Genomic DNA, 20,427 nt, shown 5'->3' on the forward strand with positions numbered 1-20,427 from the left:
CCCACGCTGCGCACGCTTGCTTTCTCGTCTCGCTGCCTTGGCTGTGTAATTCAGCCGCATTTTCAAATGAAGACAGAAAACTGGAACATGCGGATCTGACAGCTCAAAGTTAGTGTGAGTGCATTTGAAATGTATCTTGTGTAACATGTCAGTCGTGACGAATGTACTCTTTAAAAAAAAAAAAAAAATCCTGGCCAAGGAGATGCTTTTTCAATGTTTTGTAACTTTGCTAACTGAAATGCAGAAGGGTGCTTTAGCCAAAGCGAAAACCGCGTACTCAGACACAGGAATCCCTACGGAAGGTTGGAATTGCTAATAACGTGGTCCATCTTGGTCTTTAAAAGAAAATAATAGTTTGGTCTATTATAGTATACCTCAGTGTGTAGTGTATATCACAAAAACTTTTACACTCGACCTTTAACCAAGCATACTGAAAAAGAAACTTTTTTTTCTCCCCCCTCCGGGTGAAGCCAGTGGCGGTTTTGAAAGAACCAATTTAATGGAGAAAAGCTTTAGTGCATTTATGTTCTTTTCAGGCTTTTCAGTCAAACCATGGAAGATCAAGTCAAGAGTTATGGGCCACAGCTGTGTTCCTCCATTGAGATCTTCTATAGGACATCAGCTGAGCTGATTAAGAAATGGTGACCACAGTTCCATTCCCTTATTCACTCTGAAAGGCAAATCCGTCCACTTGATTGAGAAGTATTGCCTTGCAACCATATTTTCCCATTCACTTTCAGTGGGCGGCTTAGATTTGATTAAGAAATACTGTCCTATAATTACATTCTGTTCCTCTCTCTCATGCTATGAAAAGCCTCTGAAGACAATTCAAGGTTTTGAACTTTAAATAAAAACGGTATGGAAGGAGGGTCTTTGCAGCCCGGCTAGGTGGGTATGCAGATGAAGTGATAAATAGCTTTTAGCTAGAAATGCTAAGAGAGTATCCTAAGAAGGGCGGTCAGCGCTGGCTTGTGTTTCTGTACTGCTACGGCTTTGTTCCCCACTTTCCTGGAAGGGATCGGTGTCTCTAAGCCTGACTCCGTTCCAATAAGTTTGTGACAAATGTGCTTTCCTTTTATTCAAACAGCAGAGCTGTATTTTATATTAAATCCTTCCTTTCTTTCGGTGTGAGGGGACCCGGTTCGTCTCTTGCCTGGTGCCGAAGCTAACTTTACCCACTAATTTTAGACAGTTTAGAATTTCACATTATGTTGTATATTAAATGCGTTCCAGCTGAATAACAAGTGCCTTGTGTGTTAAGAAAATGATAGAGATTTGTGGCTGACTTCTGGCTTGAACATTGTCTGCATAAATATTGAACTGTGGACTATCAGAACAAATAATTTTTTCATACACTAAACTTCAGCAGATGAATGCCTCCCCTCCCGCCCCTGCAGATTTGTGTAACTCAGTCAGATGAGGAGCTAATGTCTTTTTTGACTAATTGGGGTTTGCATTTGTGTTCACTGGGGGGGGGTTTATACTTGACAACAGTTGGTGGGTTTTCGGGGGGGGGGGGGGGGAGAGATTTAAGGATCAGTTTAAACAGACTATACGTCTATATATTCATGTGTGTGCATGTATCTGTAGATGTATTGCTAGAACTGGACAACACGATCTGCTTTTGGATGCTTTTGGATGCTTAGGGGTTTTCCAGTCATTAACAAACAGTGAAAAGTGATATGTTCTAATTCGGAGATTGCGGCTGGCTTAGTATGAGTCAGAGGGATACTTAATGATGAATTAACCGAAACTTGGATTGTGTGTAACTTAAAAAGCAAACCTTATCGTCTGATGGGGATGTGGATCAGCGGCTGGCTGCTTGGGCTGGGAGCCCAAGGAGATCTGCTGCCTGTAGCTGTCAGGGTGCGACTAAACCATGTAATTTCGGCATCGCGCTCTCGGAGGAGTGATGCCTCCAGCTCTTCCATCCAGTGATCTTCGTTAGTAGTTACCGGCTGGTTTTATTTTTGCTTCTTCGGGGAAACAACTTCTCTTCTCACTGCCCCATCCATGCCTCCTCTCACGGAAACGTAGAAGGCAAAAGCAAAGAATTAAGGCAGCTCGTTGGACCACGCCGGCTGACTTCTAATTAAATGGAGAGAGTGATGGCTAAATATCTCCATCCTCTGCCAAGATGCAAAAGTATGGGGAAAGACTGCTCCTCGCTTTCCTTCCTAATGCTGCCGAAGGGAATGTCAGGAGGAGGAGGACGTTGAAAGGCTGACTCTTTAGGTCCCTGCTTAGTGGCTTCTTCCACGTTACTTTGTTGGCATGTAGTGAAACCGTTTGCTGACGGCATGGAAATTTTTGGTGTCATATTTTGGAGTATTTCGTGTAAAAACAAACCACGCGTAAATGTATGCTTGATGTCCTCGGCAGAGAGGAGCCATTAGCTGGTTGCTGGACGGGAGAGCTTCACTGCCCGTCTCCGTAGAATTGGTCGTGTCTTCTGCAGCTGGAGAAATGTAACAGCAACAGAAGCGCCGCGCTGGGTACAAAGGAGCAGGTTGATCTGGATAGCTGTTTCTCTCCAAAGAAGAGAACAAAGGGGGTTTTATGTGCTTAAAAACCACACAAACATGAAAAACATGTTTTAATTTTAAGGACAAGTATTCTAGACTTAGAGTAGTATTAATTATTCTGAAAAAATCCATGTAAAACTCTGCTGTTTTTTTTTTTTTTTTTTTAAAGTTAAATCAGCTAACTGTTTATTCACTGGAGTTGTGAGAAAGAGCCCTTAGCTTGGATTTAATGATGTTTAATCATTCTTTCAAAAATACAAAGGAGGTACTAAAAGCTGTTCAGCTAAGCTTTAAAGAACTAATAGCTATAACTCAGATTCAAAAGTGATTTAGTTCCAGAGGTAAGTCTATAATCCTACCAGTCATGAGTTAATCTGTCATCAGACTAAGACTAGAAGCAAATCTATTTAACTAAGAATAGTTAATTCACCCGAATGAGAGCAAGGATGAAGATCCTTCTCACAAGAGTTAGTTTATTTTGAGAAAATGTAATCTTCATGATAGAGAGTGAAAATAGCAACTGTTGTTCAAAGGTAGACTGAAAAATTCTGCTTTGAAATTTGCACTGCTCTTTTCCTGAACTTTTCAGGATGGTTCGGCAGCGTGGCTGCCCGACCTGCTGTTTTGGACACTGTGGAAATGAGTGAGTCGGTGAATAAGGAAGATAATACTCTATTTATTACAAAACTGGAAGGTTTTAGGAACAGCTTTTTGAGGCACAGGATCGTGACATCAAAACCAAATTCTCCTCTCCCTCTTTCCTTTCCTTGCCCTGTTGTCGTTTCATCTCAAGACAAATCGATGGGATGAACTCTAACCTCGTAGTAGGATAATTTGTTAAAATAACAGATGCTGTAGAATCGGGCCTCAGTTGATCTTCAATTCTTAAAGAAGATTAACCACCTGATATTTTGCAAATCGGGTTCCTGTTTCCTACCTCGTTCTGTTACGTTGTCGTGTTGTGGTGAGGACAAAGGCACTACTCCTCAGATAACGCCTGTAATTTATAGAAAAGGATTTCAGCCAGAACAGGATTCATAATATGCAAATCAGGAGTAATTCTGTCAGGAAGGGGGGAGGGAAAAAAGGTGCATTTGAGCAAGTGGAATTGTTCCTTATCTACCAGAAAATAGAGGCTCAAACCTTGTGTGTCAGCTGGCAGGCTGGACGTAGGGGAGGTTGAGGCTGAAAATACACTTCTTAGTTTTATTAATGCCACTTTAGGTCTCCTTTTGCACACCTAGGAAGAGGAGGGTTTGCTGTATAGATTTTTTTTCCCAAGCGCAAATCGGGCACATCAGTTGAGCAGAGCAAGAGGACGTGTAAATCTCTCTGTCTAATTCTTTGTTGACAAGAAAACGGAGAAGACCTTGGTCGAGCCCAGCGGTCCAAGTGAAGGCTGGGTCAGATCATGGGCTGCTTCTAGAGCTGAGGACGCGGCAGCACCCTCCCATGCAGGGATGCGGGCATGCTTACGGATGCTATACGAATAAACACTGTTCAGCATCTTGGGCTGTTGTCTGGTTTTTGTCGGTTAGACAAATAAAAAATCAGAAGGCCTTGCTGCCTTTGGATGAATTGGTCACTATGATCTACTCCATTTACCAGCATTTATTAAAGCCCATGGAAAATTTTCTGTGCTGTTCTGTTTCACTCGCTTGGGGTTTTAAAAGACATAACAGTAGTTGATTGGCAAGTGAAGGAAAAGAAAATGATGGAGAGGTGTGTCGAAACCCTTCGTCATTTTCATCTTGTTGTAATCTCTGCTCCTCAAACATGTCGAAGGCACCTTTCCTGCTTAAAGCATAGCAAAATGTGACTGTGGAATGCTGTACTTATATTTAATACTATTTGCCTATTCATTATGGCTGTGAAGATAATAAGCCACAGCCTGCTGGGGTTGTCTTGTTCTTTATTGCTTCAGTAGATGGCACTGACATGTTCATTTGATTGCTTTATGTGTTGTATCAGCTGTGATGTTGTTTTAGATTAGTTAATAGTCTGTCTAAGATTTTGCCAAGATGAATATGAATTAAAATGGGGGAGGAAGAACAGCAGAGGACTACCCATAACTTACCAAGTGTTCACTCTCTGGTATAATCCGTCTTTGTGTCTATCACAAAGAGATTCTCGAAGAGGCTGTTAGTCTGCTGCTGAATACCAGGGCTGTTAAATTGATCTCTGCTGCAGCCGTCAGTTTTGTGTGCGTGAGCAGCACCGAGAGGGTTCTCTGATGTGCTGGAGCTAGAAAACTTCACCTCGTACCTGTGCGATGGAGGGCTTTGGGTTTGGTTTGTTTTATCAAAATTGCGTGTCTTTTGATGCAAAAGTTATCAGTTTTTGCAAATGATGGGGGAACGGAGCAAGGTACTGTAGGTCAAAACGTAACCGGTTCTGACCTTGCTAATGAAGCTCTTTGCCAGCAGTGGGAAGTTACGTTTAATTTGGTCGATGTTATTCTGAAGGCGGGTGGAAATTGAGTAGAATTTTCCCTATCACAGGTTGAGCGTGTGTTTTTTAATATCTTTAATATATGATGTCTGAACTATTGCTGCGAACCTCAACTCTGAATGTATTGTTTACGTGACAATTGGTGATAAATGTGATGTACACTGAATGCGAAAAATAATGTTTAAAGAGCGTGGTCAAAAGAAATAATGCTTTCTGCATTCTGAAAAATGTAGCTTTTTGGCTGCATTGTAGTAGGCCGTGATGAAAAAGGAATAATAAGGTAGGGAAAGGGGGGACGTAAGAGAATGGCTGTTTATCTCCTCTATTCCTGCTTTGTTAGGCCACGTTGAAATATAACATGGCTTGTTTTGTTTGACTTGTACCTTGTTAATTATTCTCAAACTGCCTTGTTCACTTGTGCACAGGTCCTGACCCGTGAATACGTAAGCACGTACTCTATCCATTTGAGCAGTCTCACTAAACTTGAATACTTGCTGAATTGGGCAGTGGTAAGTGTGAAAGGAAGCAAAAATACATCAGTTTTGGTATGAATCCTGACAGTTTGGGGGTGGTGGGGCGTAAAAAACTGAATTTTCAAATAGCGAAAATTGATGTAGCTCTCTTGACTTGGAGTCAGTGCCACTAATTTCGCATCCGTTAAAGCTCCGTTACTGTCTGCTCTGGCAGAGAGGTTTTTCAGGAGCGATGTTTGGGGGCAAACATGTAGAAAACTTTAAAATGCTATGGCACGTCACTCTGATGTTGCCGCAATTATGGAATAGAATTTGTCGGGAATTCATGGATTCTATAAAGCTGGTTGCTTGACTCATAAAGTGAAATTATTACTTTATATTGGGCAGTTAGCGTCTACTTTCAGACTGTTCTAATGCAAAACATTTTTTCATGTTTGATTCTGATAATTCAGATTGTATGTATTTGCTGTAATTGCTTCAGGCTTCTACAGATGTAAGTACCAGCGGAATTACTGCATTGAATCTTTCCCTTTTGGCCTGGTTCGCCAGGACTAGAGGAAATGCTGTGATTTGTTTTAATGTAAAGTGAGTGCCTCTTTTATACAGTGTAGCCGTATCGTGTTTCCCAGCTTATTAACACTTCAAAAAGCCAAACGAAAAATAAAACCTCAGAAGCCTATGAAAAGAAAGGGGAGGGGGGGATTTTATGTGTTGCAATAAATGAAGAAACATTAACTTCCAGAAAGCCATGAGCTAAGAAGTATATAGCATTTTAATACTGCTTTTTAACATCCAGGGCCATTATATAGTAACTTCCCACATTTTCAGGGAACTGTAGGACACGTATCTTGTTTGTTTGTTTGTGTTACGGCGACACTGAAGAATAAATAGTATTGGTTGTATTACACATTGAAAAGCTATTCTTAAAGCTGAGTTCAAAAGGTGAGAATTGAAAATACAGGTAGCTGGGGGCATTACCTGAGGTTTTAGTCACTTGTTTTTATTCATCTCTTGCCCTACACAAGAAACAGCGTGAGTTTGGTTCAATAAGAATATTCATATTTCATCTTTAAAATAGTTTAAATTTTAAAAACTTTCAAGCTTAAACTTGTACGGCTGGGGAATTTGAATGGCAGTGTAAATAACAGAATAGCTAGTTTCTAAGGATGGTTGTATTAAAATGCTTTGTGAACTGAAGAAATTCACCTTCTCTTTGCCTTTCCGTGACTATTTTCAAACCATAAACTGCCGGATCCGTTCCTAGTGAATGCTGAACTGTCTCTAGTTTTAAGAGGATCTTCATCGGGATGGAATGTGCATAGAAGACACATAACACATTTGCAACTATTTGTTGGCCTGTATGAAGTATGAACTACTGCTCTTTGAGGACGCAGGCAGTGTGAAGTCTTTTGGTTTAGTCGTAAATTTATTCTAACCAAACAAAAGGATTTTGGTGTTTTTTCTAACTTAGATTTCTTAGAGTTGGCCAGCAATCCTCTCTGGTAAAGAGAGTGTATATCTGCAGAAAGGTTGTTTTGGGTAGTACAGCTAAACAAGTTCACCAAGCGCAATAAGCGTAACAGCAAAAAAGGCAGGATAAGTTATTTTATCTGTTCCAGGCGTTGCCTAGCCTGCAGTGGGGACTGGGGAACACTTTACTTCCTTTTCAGTCTTGATCAGTATAGACGGGTTAACAGCACATTGCAGTTTACATCAGGCCTTAGATTTAAGTACACCGGTCATATTTAAAACAGTCTCGGAGACATTAAAACTTTTTTCTAAAGTACTCAAAATTCCAGAGTTTTGGGAACAAGAGAAGTTTTTTCATCCTTGCTTCTTCCCTGGGGCTCCATTCCCTGAGCGCTGAACTCAGCTTTAGCAATTTCTCTGATCGACTTGGTGGTTGGATTGTTAACAAATAGTGCCTGTAAATGTTTTTTTAATCTCTCTCTCTCTCTGCTACTGGTAGCTGCCTGGTGTTTGGCAGGTTTTATGTCCGGTGCATTGTGGTAGTGGGACCTTAACGTCTCTGATTTGGAAAGTTTGGGACATTTACATCTGTCAACTGATGCAAAACGTGAAGCAAATGCTTATCTTCTCTCAGTTATCCCCCTAAATCTATGTGAACTTCATAGGGAGGATGCCCAATTTTTGCAGGTGGGTTGGTGCTAGGGACAAATTGGAGCCCCCCGAAGCTTTGTTCTTTTCGCTGTGGAGTATGAAATGTTTGAAGCTAATTGTACTCAGTACATCGTAGTGTCTGTGCTCTTCCTTGTACTCTAAAATCAGATATGGACCAATATCTGCCAACTTTAGCTTCCCAAGACGATTCAGAGAACGAAGTCCTGCAGAAGTCGTGTTTACTCCCACTGAGGATGCCAGTGCAGGAAATAGAATTTTCTCAATCCTCGTGCTTTTGAGTGCTTTGGGGTTTTGGGGTTTTTTGGGTTGAGTTTGGTTTGGGTTTTTTTTTGCAGTGACTGAATATTTCTTTGAAAACTGATTCCCGAGATTCCGGGTTTGAGCCTAGAGCAAATTTTTACGGCACAGTGTGGGCTCCTAGAAACAGTTTAACATTGACATAGTTATAATTAACTTAAAGGAGTTAATAAAACAGAACTCGCTGTGGAAGTTGGCAGGAGAGTCGCATTTTCGTCAGGCTCCCTTGTGATTATAGCTTCAGAGTTGAACAGCGTGGTGGGGTGTGTGGGGTCCTCCAGCGCCTGCACGACTGAAACCAGCTGAAGTCCTTTGAGCTTGTCATGACTCCTGTAGGACACCGACCACCTTCCAGGCACAGACGGGTGGGACGTTTCAGAATTTGGTAAGCTTCAGGTTCAGGTGGAGGATTTCTGTGTTTCAGGGCTGCGGCTGGGTGAGGAGGGTGGTGCTCGAGGAGTGGGCTGGCCAGGAGGGAGGTGGGATCAGTGACCGCTTTTGCTGTCACGGCTCAAGTCTCCTGTCTATTTGTCTGTCTGTCTTTTAAATTGTGGTTTATTCATGTATTCACAGTAGCTATTTAATTCATTGCTTTGCTTGTCTTTTCAAAGAAACGCTGAGTCCCGAATCATCTGTAACTCTTCCTTGTGTGTTTTCCTTTTTTTTTTTTCCCCTTCCTTTGTCAGCTGTGTTAATTTGCCTGTAACTAACTTGATAGTATGTCATCCTGGATAGAGAGAATCCAGCAATTGTAGGATATAAAGCTGACAGTTTTCAAGAAAATATGCTTTCAGAATAATTGAAAAAATCTCTAGGGCTATTGTTACTCTTTGGAGATGCAATTTGAAAGTCTAAAACCAGCAGGGTTCGAACTAGAGGAGTAAAGGGAGAAACCCATTCCTGCCCGGGCAAGCCCATGGCTCCTTGGAGAAAGAGAATCAAAAAGAGCTTCTTGCACGTTTTCCTGGGTGTTTTCCTTGCTCTGGTTACTGAGTGAGTAGTTCTGGACCGTGCAGTGACTTTGTAAGGACAGAGGAAACCCGCTCAGGTGATGCGGTGGTGACATTCGTTCATTCGTGCAGCAATTCCTTTTCTCTAACGGAATATCGATTACACGAGTTTTTCTGTTTGAAAAAGTGTCGTTGCTAGTGGCTTTGAGAAGCAAATACAGGATTTTGCTGTGAGTACGTACACGGACAGCTCTTGCTAGCAGAGGAACATGAATGTCTTGAGCAGGAAATTTTTTTCACTGTCTTCCATGCAGTTCAGATTACATGTTTTCATTAGACATCTGGTTGAATAATTGGTTCCTCACAAATGGGTAGGTTAAAATAATCGGAGGAATAAAGTTTTTGAGTAGCTGTATGCAATTTTTAGATATATATTCTCTCTGATATCTCCTTATATGCGTTTTTGAGTATTTGCAGCAGGCTAGAAATTCTACTCTAGAGACGCACGTGAAAAATTGCTTATTGGGGGGGAGAGTGGAAGGTGCTTGTTTCTTTGCATTCAAGATTTTGAAACCTGTTTGATCAAATGCAGTATGTTGGTGTAGGAGATGTAGTTTTGGTGGAAACCAAGAATATCTAAGGATATTTTTTTTTCCTATAGCATTTTAAACCAAAATGAGAAGGAAAAGAAAAAAAGGGCAAACGTGCTTTATTTAATGCGGTACCAATTCCCGACAGACTGGTGAAACGCTGCTGTGTTTCACTTTTGCCACTCCCAGGAGAGGGACGAATGAATGAAAGAATCATTCCGTCTGAGCTTCCCACCTAGCCTTAAAGATTATTTCCAGACTGCAGCTAAAGGAGTTTGTATCAGTACTGAAGACTCTTATTTGTTCTGGAATCAACTCTTGGACAAATGAAAGATGCATCTAGTTTCCAAGGCTAAACATCTAGCACCTTTCTGATCCCTAAACTTTTCTTTTTGCTTCATGCACATTTATTTAGAAAAAGAAAGTAGCTGGTGTCAACAGATCTGTACAGATGTCTTTAATCAGTTTCCAAATGTGTAACAATGGTACAAAGAAACATAATAAAGTCATGTGTTTTATTTTAACACTCTTTCGGGGTCAAGAGCCAAATTGTTTCTGCTGCGTTTGGTTCTTGAAGCTGTTACAGGATCTTGCCATAAGTTTTGCCAGGATTATGAGCCATGCAAGAAACGAAAGTAGGGTTTGACCCAGTGTTTAAATACTGTAAGTGATTTGCAAGGTGAGAATTTTTCAAAGTGTCTCTAAAACATTAGTGGCTAAACGAGTGTCCTTATTTTCCTTTTATTTCCTGTTATTTTATTTCAGTTTTAACTCATCTTCAGTTGTATTGCAATGCAGCTCCACGCTGCTTCTGGTACCTCTTCTCCATGCAGAGCAATTAAGTTGTTCCTCCTCCCCGCTTTTCCTTCCCCCATCCCTTACCTGGAAAAGAAAAGATCTAGGTAGGTAAGAAAGGACGAGTTTGTAGGTATTTCTTAAAATGAGATCTACCTCGATGGAAAAAAAAATTGTAAAACCAAGAAATAAACCTGATATGCTGTAATTGCAGAGAGGAGAGTTCTGTTTGTTTGTTTCCAAGACCTTAGAATGTAAGGTGTTAATTCTCCATCACTAAACTCTCTTGTTGCTCATGGCTTGTCCTAGGCTGTCTCATCAACCACATAAATTTGTATTCAGCTGTTGCGATATCTTAAATAGCTCCAGCTCTGTAATCTTTGCACGGTTTGTTTTTCCCCTTGTGCAACTTTTTACAAGTTCTGACTCATTTTTGTGTTTTCCTTTAATCACAGCTTTGTAATTTCTCCTGTTAGTGTGTTCTTTTTGTTCTTGCTAGTAGGTTGTGGCAAGCTATTTGTTTACCTATGCAAAAGAGAGGAACAAATTTTGTTCTTAGTCGTGGGCATGTCTTCCAGTGGCTTACTTAGTCTGTCTGTGTGTGGGATGGCGGGGCTGAGCCTGCAGACGCTCCAGCTGCCTTTAGTACACGTGTTGCGCGATGCGAGAGCGCCAATTTTAATTTTAATTTTAATTTCCCCCACCACCACCACGGAAGGGGTCAAAAATGAGAGTCAGTAACAGGCGTCTTTACTGTGAAAGAGAAATCCTGAAGTGTGGTGCCTGGCAGAAGCTCCGCTGGCGCAGCAGCCAGGTGCGTGGAAAAGCGAGCCCGCTGCGCGCCGTCGTGAGCAATGCAGATGCTCCGGCAGGCTGGCTCTGCGGGCAGCCTGCTCTGCCTTCTCAGCTCCGAGATGAAAACCACACCGATGAAAAGCAGGTCTCATTTGAGGAAGCTGAAAAGACGTATCGTTTAAGTGGTTTGGGTTAAATAAACACCGTTCATTTCTAACTTGCGGAGCAGCCAAATGTAAATGGTATTAGGGATTAGATTTGCAAGGGAAGTATCCACAGATACCTGAAGAGAAACAGGTGGGGAATATCACATGCAGCATCAAAGATGCTTTTGTGCTGAGAATTACTGAATTAAGGTGAAACAAAGCTGCTTTGTTAACTGCCCAACGTTGTTAAAATCTCTTTCCTTTTTTCAAACAGGAAATCTTGCTGGCCCACACAGGAAAAGCAAAAGCAGTTGACAAAAGGCTTGTAATTTATATACCGACAGCCTACTTCATTGTTAAACATGATTCTTTAATGCACTGTATCTGGTGTGTGATTGATTTCCTTGTAGCCTGTTACCCAGCTGAAACTAGCAACGCATCAGCATTGTTTCTTTTTCCTTGGAAATTGAGGCTAAATTCAGCGTTCTTTGAAAATATTGTGTCCTGAGACCTTGCAGAGGTGGTGAGCGACCGCACTTGGCGGCTGTTTAATCGGTCTCTAGAAAATTGTATTTATAAGGCCCGTTTTTTGTTACACGGTACAAATCTCGGATGCGCTGGTGAGACTCAAGGGTTAAATTCCCAACACTGTCGCATATGGCAGTGAGCAGAATCACAGATGTTGATGGTACAACATAATTAGTATTCTTTTATGTAAATGAAGGCTGTCAATGTTACCATAGTGTCTATACTCTTTCAAGCTGGAATCTATGCCACTTGGTCTCACCAAGGCTAGACGGGATTATTCCACAATTTTCTATCAAGACCTGAGCAGAAAAATAAAGAAGAAAGAGGCGGGGAAAAGGGTCAGGGAGGAAGGTGGGAAGGGATGCTTCCAACTTGGAAAGAGGAGACCAAATCAGTCCTTTGTTTAGGTAGGATTTCCAAAAGTGTCTTTCCAGGTCCTAGGATTTGTGAGTGAATGAACACAGCCCAAAGGAGAGGCGTAGCAGATTTCTGAACTGTTTTAAATAAACAACTAAAATGGTTATTTAGACACTGCAGAATCACTCTGTGGAGATGAATTCTGAAGTGGCCACTTGTGCTTTAATCTAAAGTTGAGAAGAGTTAAAGAATAGAAAAGCTTTGGTTTTTCTTTAACAGATTCCATCTTTAGCAGCAGTGTCACTGGAAAAAGATAGCAATTAAAGTAAATTTGCGTAATTTGGGGACCACTAAAAATATGTTTTCTCAGCCTGGTCAGATAGGTTTTCTGCATGCCAATCAAGGCAACTGTTCAATACCTATCTTAGAGCTTTGGGAAAGCATGCCATGGCCTTCGTTACGTTCGACTTTGCCCCTCGTAAAATGATTTTTTTAACTAAATATTCTCCGTGCCAGACCTGACACTCTCTGTGACATCTGTAACCACTTTGTGCGTATTATTGCTGTCCCTCCTGTCACTACTTTGTATTGTATTGAAGTGCTGTAGTCGTAGATGCATAAGCAAGTTCATTTAGTCTTTCTTGGATTATTACAACAGATACGTTTTTACAGTCTTTTCTGCCTTTGGCAAAATGCAGGTTTTCCCTATTTTTCTTTCCTCTGTAGTTCTTGTTTTGGTGCCGTTCACACTTGACAACTATTCATTACATCGGTTTTATTGTTTGAAAAATCATCTAGAAATGAAATTTAATTCAGGACAGATTTTTTTTTTTTTCTCTGTTTTTCCCCATCTCCTCCCCCCTTCTTTCACCAAGTTATCGAAGCGGCCAAAATTGAAGTGATCACAGGAGGTGCACGTTTTTGCTCAGGTTTTTTTTGCTCAGATTTTTTCTCTGCCATATGTTGGGTCATCCACTACAAAAGACTTATGATGAAGAGGCTACATGTGATCAGCAGATTTATAGATTATCAGAAAATGAAAGCAGAAAAATGAAATTCCAGAGCGCCTCTTCCATGTGACGTTTCTTAACATCTGAGTATTTGGGTTCCTAGGTGCGTTCATGCTTTGACTTCCAGATCATTCAGTTCTCTGTAATAAATGTGTTCTCCGCAGTAGCTCTTGCACTGGGGGGATTAATCGTGTTCAAAAGCAACCCTGCCAGCGTTCTTAGTTTGTTTATGTGCATCACAAGAATATTCTCTCTCTAGGGCTTTGAAGCTGTGCTGCCTTACAATGAAGACTTAAGTAGTAATTAAATTCTCGAAGAACCGCCAAGACTCCTTTGGCTGAAATGGGCATGTTCCGCGCCCTGGATGCTGCGTCGCGGAGGAAAGGATGTTTAAACATGACTCCGTGAGTAGGGCGTGCGAGCGGGTCTGGGCGCTGTTTCTGCACCCTGATCTCTTTCCGCTGGATCGGAGCGTTGGAGGGACTGTACAAAAGAAACCACAGCGCTGGCACGCGGTGTTTTAGCTGTGCTCTTTGTACGGCTGGGTATCTTTTGTAAAACATATGGGCGCAGGACGCGGAGTGAAAGCTTTTTGCGCCTTCTAGTATCCCTGCTTTGATTTCTCTTCAGTTACAATATAGTAATTTAGTAAATCACTTGCTTTTTCTGTTTATGTGTGCTCATACGAACGGGTACACGTGCAGATGTTCCTTTAGGTTTACTATAACATGGTGTTACACGTTTCTTTTTTTTTTCCCCTGCTGATTTTTTTTAAACATTAAAAATGTGCTGTGGGAAATCAGAGAATTCGAGGGTAGAATGTAAAGCCTGCGGACTTGCAAATGCTCTGGTTATGACAATTATGTGATATTTTTGTGGCTTCTGCGAGAAGTTGGTAACCTCAGTCTAGTTCCCGATGACATGCATTCCAATTCCAAATTCATTTTGTATGTATCAATTTCAAGAGGGCAGCTAAAGATCAAACGTGTGTGTGGACAGAATTAATCTTTTTCTCCTTGGAAGCGAGCCATTCAGGTTGGGTAAGGCGTGCTGGCAGCTGTCTGGGCTGTCCTTAGCAGGCAGATAGACAGCTTTATGCTGTAGACCTTGTCAATCCAATATCTTTTGCTAGTACTAAAAACTGCTTTTAAAAAAACTGCACGCAGAAGTAATGTAGTCGGTTGAGGGAAGACTGTGGTTGGGATTGACAAGACACGACATCTGTATTTTTATAGGTCTTTACAGCTGGTACAAAAGAGATCATTTTAAATATGTATAGTGGCCCTAAGATCCTTTTCTTTCTGTTTTTCGCCTTCCAAGGTCAAAGCAGCGAAGACTTCTGTAAGACATGGATAGATGCAAACATGTTGGGCGGCTACGACTCGCCCAGGACCACTCTATCCTGAACCCCCAGAAGTGGCACTGCGTGGACTGCCAGACAACGGAATCTATCTGGGCTTGTCTGAAGTGCTCCCACGTAGCCTGTGGGAGGTACATCGAGGAGCATGCACTTAAACACTTTGAAGAAACCAGGCATCCATTGGCAATGGAAGTTAATGATCTGTATGTCTTTTGTTACCTTTGTGAAGATTATGTCTTGAATGATAACCCGGAGGGTGATTTGAAATTGCTGAGAAGTTCTCTGTCAGCAATTAAAAGTCAAAAACATGATCCGTCAACGAGAAGCGGCAGGACGTTGCGATCAATGGCTTTGGGAGAGGACATGTGCAGCCATCAAAGGAGCCCTCAGGGACAATCTCAGATGCTTACAGCTCTCTGGCACAGGCGCCAGTCCTTGCTTGCGAAGGCGCTGCGGACCTGGTTTGATAAGAGCTCTAGAGGCCAGCTAAAATTAAAACAAAAGAAACAAATGGAGGAGTTGGAGAAAAAGAAGGAGGCAGCTAGGCAGCGGCGGCAGGAGGTGAAGAGACAACTCCTGGAGGAGCTGGCAAACACTCCTCCGAGGAAGAGTGCAAGGCTGTTGTCTCACGTGCACAGAGAGAACTTGATTCCAAGGAAATTCAGGGAGGTGGCGACCGCTTCCCCTACCTCAAGGCAGATGCAGAGCAGCAGATTCAAACAGTTTTATTCCATCCGGCGTAAGCCTCTGATGACTCCCGGGGTAACGGGTCTAAGGAACCTGGGAAACACATGTTATATGAATTCTATTCTGCAAGTGCTAAGTCACCTCCAGAAATTTAGAGAATGTTTTTTGACACTTGATCTCTGTGAAACAGAAGAACTCTTAGCTAAAACTGTGAATGGGAAGTCTAGGATGCCTGGCAAATTGGCAAATGGGCCTGCTGCTAATGAGTCGGGGAGGACTGACAAAGTGGGATCATATGGCACGCAGAGCTTGCCAGCTGGCTTAAATGGTAGCTCCTCAATAAGCAGGAGTTTAGAACTAATACAACCCAAGGAACCAAGTTCAAAGCACATCTCCCTCTGTCACGAATTGCACACCCTCTTCAGAGTGATGTGGTCTGGCAAGTGGGCGCTCGTGTCGCCCTTTGCCATGCTGCACTCTGTGTGGAGTCTGATCCCGGCGTTTCGAGGTTACGATCAGCAGGACGCTCAGGAATTTCTCTGCGAGTTGCTGGACAAAGTACAGCAGGAGCTGGAGTCGGAAGGAACGAAGCGCAGGATCCTTATCCCTTTCTCACAGAGGAAGCTCACCAAGCAGGTCCTGAAGGTGGTGAACACCATTTTTCATGGGCAGTTGCTTAGTCAGGTATGCACCTACAATGCATATGCATATGCTATGCACCTATGCACAGAAATCAATTGGAGCCATTCGCACCAAGGAGCAAAAGCTGTGTTTCTTGAGGAACCACCGGATAAGTAAGAGGAATTGGTTAGGAGTGCCTCCTGAGAAAGAAATCTCTTGGGTTGCTGTGCAGGTTGTCAGCATTTTCGATACTTGTCACGTGTATTGTAAATTCAGTTGATTTTTGCCACTTCAGAATGAAACCTGCACAAGTACAGAAGTTCTGAGCCCTTAGTTTTAAGTTTTTACCGTGTTTTTAAAGTGTCTTTGTAATTTGTTTTGTCCCTTCCTGGTTTTGTTTCCGCGGCTAGAAAGAATATGATGAAGGACAGAGAGGGCAGTCATCTTGTGCTATAAAGAATAAGCTCTCCGTGACAATTTTTTTTTTTGCAGGCATCTGAAAGTCATCTTGAGATGCTGAGCGTGCTTAACACACGTTTCTGTAGGAGCTGAAAGTGCCTGTCATGGTGCTCGATCTCTTATTCCTGTGCCGTTCCCTTGTCTGAAGCATATTATTCCCGCAAGGCAGACCCTGAGAGCCCAGTGCATTTTGAAAGTCCTCAGCTACCTTTGCTTTCCATGAGAAATGAAACGTGTGCATAACTTGAAACTCAAGGGTTTGCAAGATCAGACCACGAAGCGTATCTCATGTGCGCGTTCTCATTACTATTTATATCGTCCTTCTCAGTGCCAGTCTTACTAAGCTTACCACTCATAAGAACTTAGGTGCACGTTAAAGATTAAAAGGCGTATTTTTCAAATGAAAGCTTTTGGCTTTTCAGGGAAAGGATGCTTGAAGTCCTGGTTCATTTGAATCATCTCTGCAGTGCATGAACTTCTTGTGGACTTCTTAACTAAAAGCTCTTTGTTCAGTTGTCTCTTGACTCTGGAAGATGGTGCATGTTCTAGATTCAGTGGTAGGTCTCCGTTAACAGCGTGAAGAGTTTCACAGATCGGTGTCATTTATCTACTACTATGATACACTATGAATAACTTGCCAAGCTATTTATTCTACTTATGTAACTCTGGTGTACATGTACTGTATTTAATTTCAAACCCCTCTACGCGCAGAAGACTTCCTTCCCTATCTGCTAGCTACAAATCCATCTTGAAGTTACTGGTGCCTTCAGCGCGTGAAGCTGCAAGGTTGGAAGTCGGTTTCGGGTGGATGGTTCTCGCAGGAATGCACAGTCTGACCAGATCTGCTTCCTGGTTTTGTTACCTCCTCGTGTTCTCACTTGCTGCCTCTGAGTTGAATTGAAAACTTTTCTGCTGTTCTTATTTATGATACCCTGGGATGACATAAGAAAACAAGTGCATCTGAAATTTGTCCTTTCATGCTCCATTCATGAATAATTTTTATTTAGTTAGCAGATGAAACATTAAAGGAATTATACACTTTGAAATATGCAAGGGAAGTAGAGAAAATATGGAAGGAAGACTGCATGATAAATGCTAACATGTACTTTTTGTAGTAGAAGACAGATCCAAGGTGCTTGTTACCCAACTGTGAATTGGTATTATACCTGTAATGGTGTTTATCTGAGGAAGTGAATCCCACAAAGGTGAATATTGTCTCAATTTTTTTGAGAATTGAGAAAGTATTTTAAATTTTCTGGTCAAGATAGACAGCTTTCAGACTGGAAGTAAGTAGTGTTTCTCTTGACTCACAGATCATCTCTATGTCTGTGAAACTGCACTGCCTTTTGGGCATAAACTTGCTCTTTAGATGTGAATGTAAATGCCAGTCTGCAGGTGTGCACGTACATAACTTTGTTTGTGTATACACATTTCATTCCCAGGTCACCTGCATAACATGCAACTACAAATCCAACACCGTTGAGCCCTTTTGGGATCTTTCCCTGGAATTCCCCGAGCGCTATCACTCTATCGAGAAAGGGATCGTCCCTGTTAATCAGACAGAGTGCATGCTGACAGAAATGTTGGCCAAGTTCACCGAGACCGAAGCTCTGGAAGGGAGGATATACGCGTGCGACCAATGCAACAGTAAGTCGGATCCTGCTGATGTCTTTGCCATTAGAAGCTCCGTCTGTTTTCCAAGTGTTAGGTTTCTGATGTGTGTTTTGTGTGTCGGAAAACACGTATTGTGGCCTATATGTATGTGAAAACTGTGTTCTTCCTCGCTGGTCATGCTGTTTTGTTTCCTCCTGTTGATAGCTTCTGCTCCTTTGGGCACCACTTCGGAACCCGTATGTCATTCTTCTCTCATCTCTGCCATTCAGCAGCACAATTTACTGAGGGTTTAATACGACCCTGTTCAGAACTGCTCTTGCTGCTCGTGTTGGAGGGGAAGGGGAAGGCAACTTCAAGAATTTTTTTTTTTGGAGGGGGAAGAGGGTTGGATTGACAAAAAAAGGAACCTTATCCCCTGTGGTTTGCTCATCTCTGCACGGCAGGAAAGCTTTTATAACAAGTCATCTATATGCTGCTTGTTCTTGATTGAATCCTTTAACCAGAAATCACAAATGCAGAGTTCTCAAGGTCTGCTGCCAGGTTAGAGTTTCCATCTCTCTGTAGGCATTTTGTCAAGAAGCAATGAACTGCCATTATTCTGGGAGTCTCAGGTTAATGTATTACCTGTTATATGAGTGCACGTGTTTTGCTGTGCTCAGCTAGAAACTGACTTCTGCTTTCCTGTAGTAGGTCTGAGCGTAAGGTCATTATATTCCTGAAAATAATTTTAGCCTTGTGTAAATATATATCATGCAGCTCAGCTACTCTGATAAGCTGGATTTGAAATTTTTTTCATGCAGGTATTTATGGCAAATGTTCATCCCCTTGGGAGGAAAATACCAATAATTTGACTTACATTGCAACTAAGCAGCTGAAGTAGCAGATATTTGTAGAGATCTGTTCTCTATCAACTTGCAAATCTGTTACCAAAACCTTCACAAAGCATTAGGAAATAATCATTGATTAGATGTTCTTGAAACAAAGCCAAATATAATTTGAACAGATTCTGATTCACAAATAACGTTCACAAAGTGTCGATACGGATGAGTACAGCTTCATCTTAACTCTGTTTTCTTTGATTCTTTGGGAAAGCCCGAATTTTAACAGTTACTTCAGAGTTAAATGGCTAAGGAAACATTAACCAGCTGAAAAAAGTCAGGGAAAGGCAACCAGCCTGCGTCTAGGTGCCAAAAACTATTGGGGGCACTGCTTGTCAGACGTGATGGAGGAGGAGCAACCCATCTGTTCTGAACTGGTGCAGTGAGGTGCAGAAATCTAATTAACAGGTACATTCCTTATTGGAAGCTCTGAAAGCCACCTGTCTTCCTCCTGGTGTAGTCGTATGTTCAGTGTCCTGGAAGAGTAATCACTGGGAAGAGGAACCTTTTTCCCTCTTCTCCATTTTCGGTTCAGAGGTTGTTTTCCGTTCTTGGGCAGGCAGAAACCCTGCGAGAGGTGGAACCTTGCTGGAAGCATTTTCCTCTGGCTTGTATTAATATTCTCGAGCTAGTCAAGCGTGCTACTACAAGCCTTATTCTAGTGGTATAGGAGGATCAAAGTAGTAGACAGAATGCAATGTCAAACAGTATTATTTGTATGCTGGTAGTTCACCTGTTGAAACTGCGACCGCCCTGGATGTCTTAGCTCTGTCTTAATATTTCTGGTGTATTTCCCAGAGCAAAATGTCAGCATGAGCAGCTTGAAGGTGATAACTGATGGTGTGGTTATGAATGCATCACAAAAGTGGAAAAGTTTAAGTATTTTTCAATGTGTGAGTTTTGGTCCTAGAGAAGTTTCTGCTCTGTGAGGGAATTCATACGAAATGTTTACTTGCGTGCCCATCCTATGAGTGCATGTGAGCTGGCTACTGCTACTGGAAGAAAAAGAGTTCATGGTGTGCTCTTTTCCCCTTCTGAAAATTAATTGCACCCTAACAGTCTTTGCCTTGGTTTTCTTTGTTGTTCGTTTGGTTTTTTTGATAGGCAAACGGCGAAAGTCTTCTCCTAAACCTCTAGTTCTGAGTGAAGCTAAAAAGCAGTTAATGATCTACAGACTACCTCAGGTCCTCCGACTGCACCTTAAACGATTCAGGTGAGTGGGCACACTACGTGGTGTCAAGCAAGCGACCTGCCTCTGTCTTTTTGGAAAGAAGTGATTAGCGTGGGCCCGTAACTTCTCTCGCTGTCTGGGAAATGCATGTGTATAAACATTTCACCCAAACCAGATGTGTGATACCCTCTCAGAGTACTACTTACGTTACAATCAGTAGCCTGTTTGTAGCATGTTTTCTGCTATACACAAATGTAACGTTTTATAAATATTAATACTGCTTTTTATATTAAATATTAATACTATTTATATTAAATATTAACACTACTTAATTACTACTACCTTGAATTGTACTCAACGGTGTTTGTCTGAGTTTGCAGACAACTTGAAACAGTGGCTGAGAGATGGATGAACCGATTGATTGAGTGAAAGATTTGTTGAAGCTGGAAGCCCGTGGTAGTTAAATGCCAATATTATGTATTTACCTGTTGAACAAAACCTAGCAGACAAAGTTCCAAAAGTTATGAAAAATTTCTAAAATGGTTAGCACAGGCAATTGAGGTGTGTGGGTTTTATAT

The 20,427-nt window shown here is 41.8% G+C and overlaps 1 protein-coding gene across 6 annotated transcripts in view; it reads left to right on the forward strand.

The window, feature by feature from the left end:
- Positions 1-20,427, forward strand: part of USP49 (ubiquitin specific peptidase 49) — a 34,785-nt gene that overhangs the window by 4,563 nt on the left and 9,795 nt on the right. For 5 of the 6 annotated variants that reach the window (XM_076358096.1, XM_076358097.1, XM_076358098.1 and 2 more), the window contains exons 1-5: positions 5,447-5,485; positions 13,319-13,463; positions 14,380-15,790; positions 17,629-17,833; positions 19,783-19,891. In XM_076358096.1, coding sequence (XP_076214211.1) covers positions 14,408-15,790; positions 17,629-17,833; positions 19,783-19,891 — 1,697 coding nt within the window. In that variant the 5' untranslated portion in view covers positions 5,447-5,485; positions 13,319-13,463; positions 14,380-14,407. Of the gene's footprint in view, positions 1-5,446; positions 5,486-13,318; positions 13,464-14,379; positions 15,791-17,628; positions 17,834-19,782; positions 19,892-20,427 lie in introns of those variants that run through there. The other variant, XM_076358095.1, reaches the window with a different exon arrangement.

The sequence above is a fragment of the Aptenodytes patagonicus genome, chromosome 22 (assembly GCF_965638725.1).
Source record: "Aptenodytes patagonicus chromosome 22, bAptPat1.pri.cur, whole genome shotgun sequence".
Classification (NCBI taxonomy): Eukaryota; Metazoa; Chordata; class Aves; order Sphenisciformes; family Spheniscidae; genus Aptenodytes; species Aptenodytes patagonicus.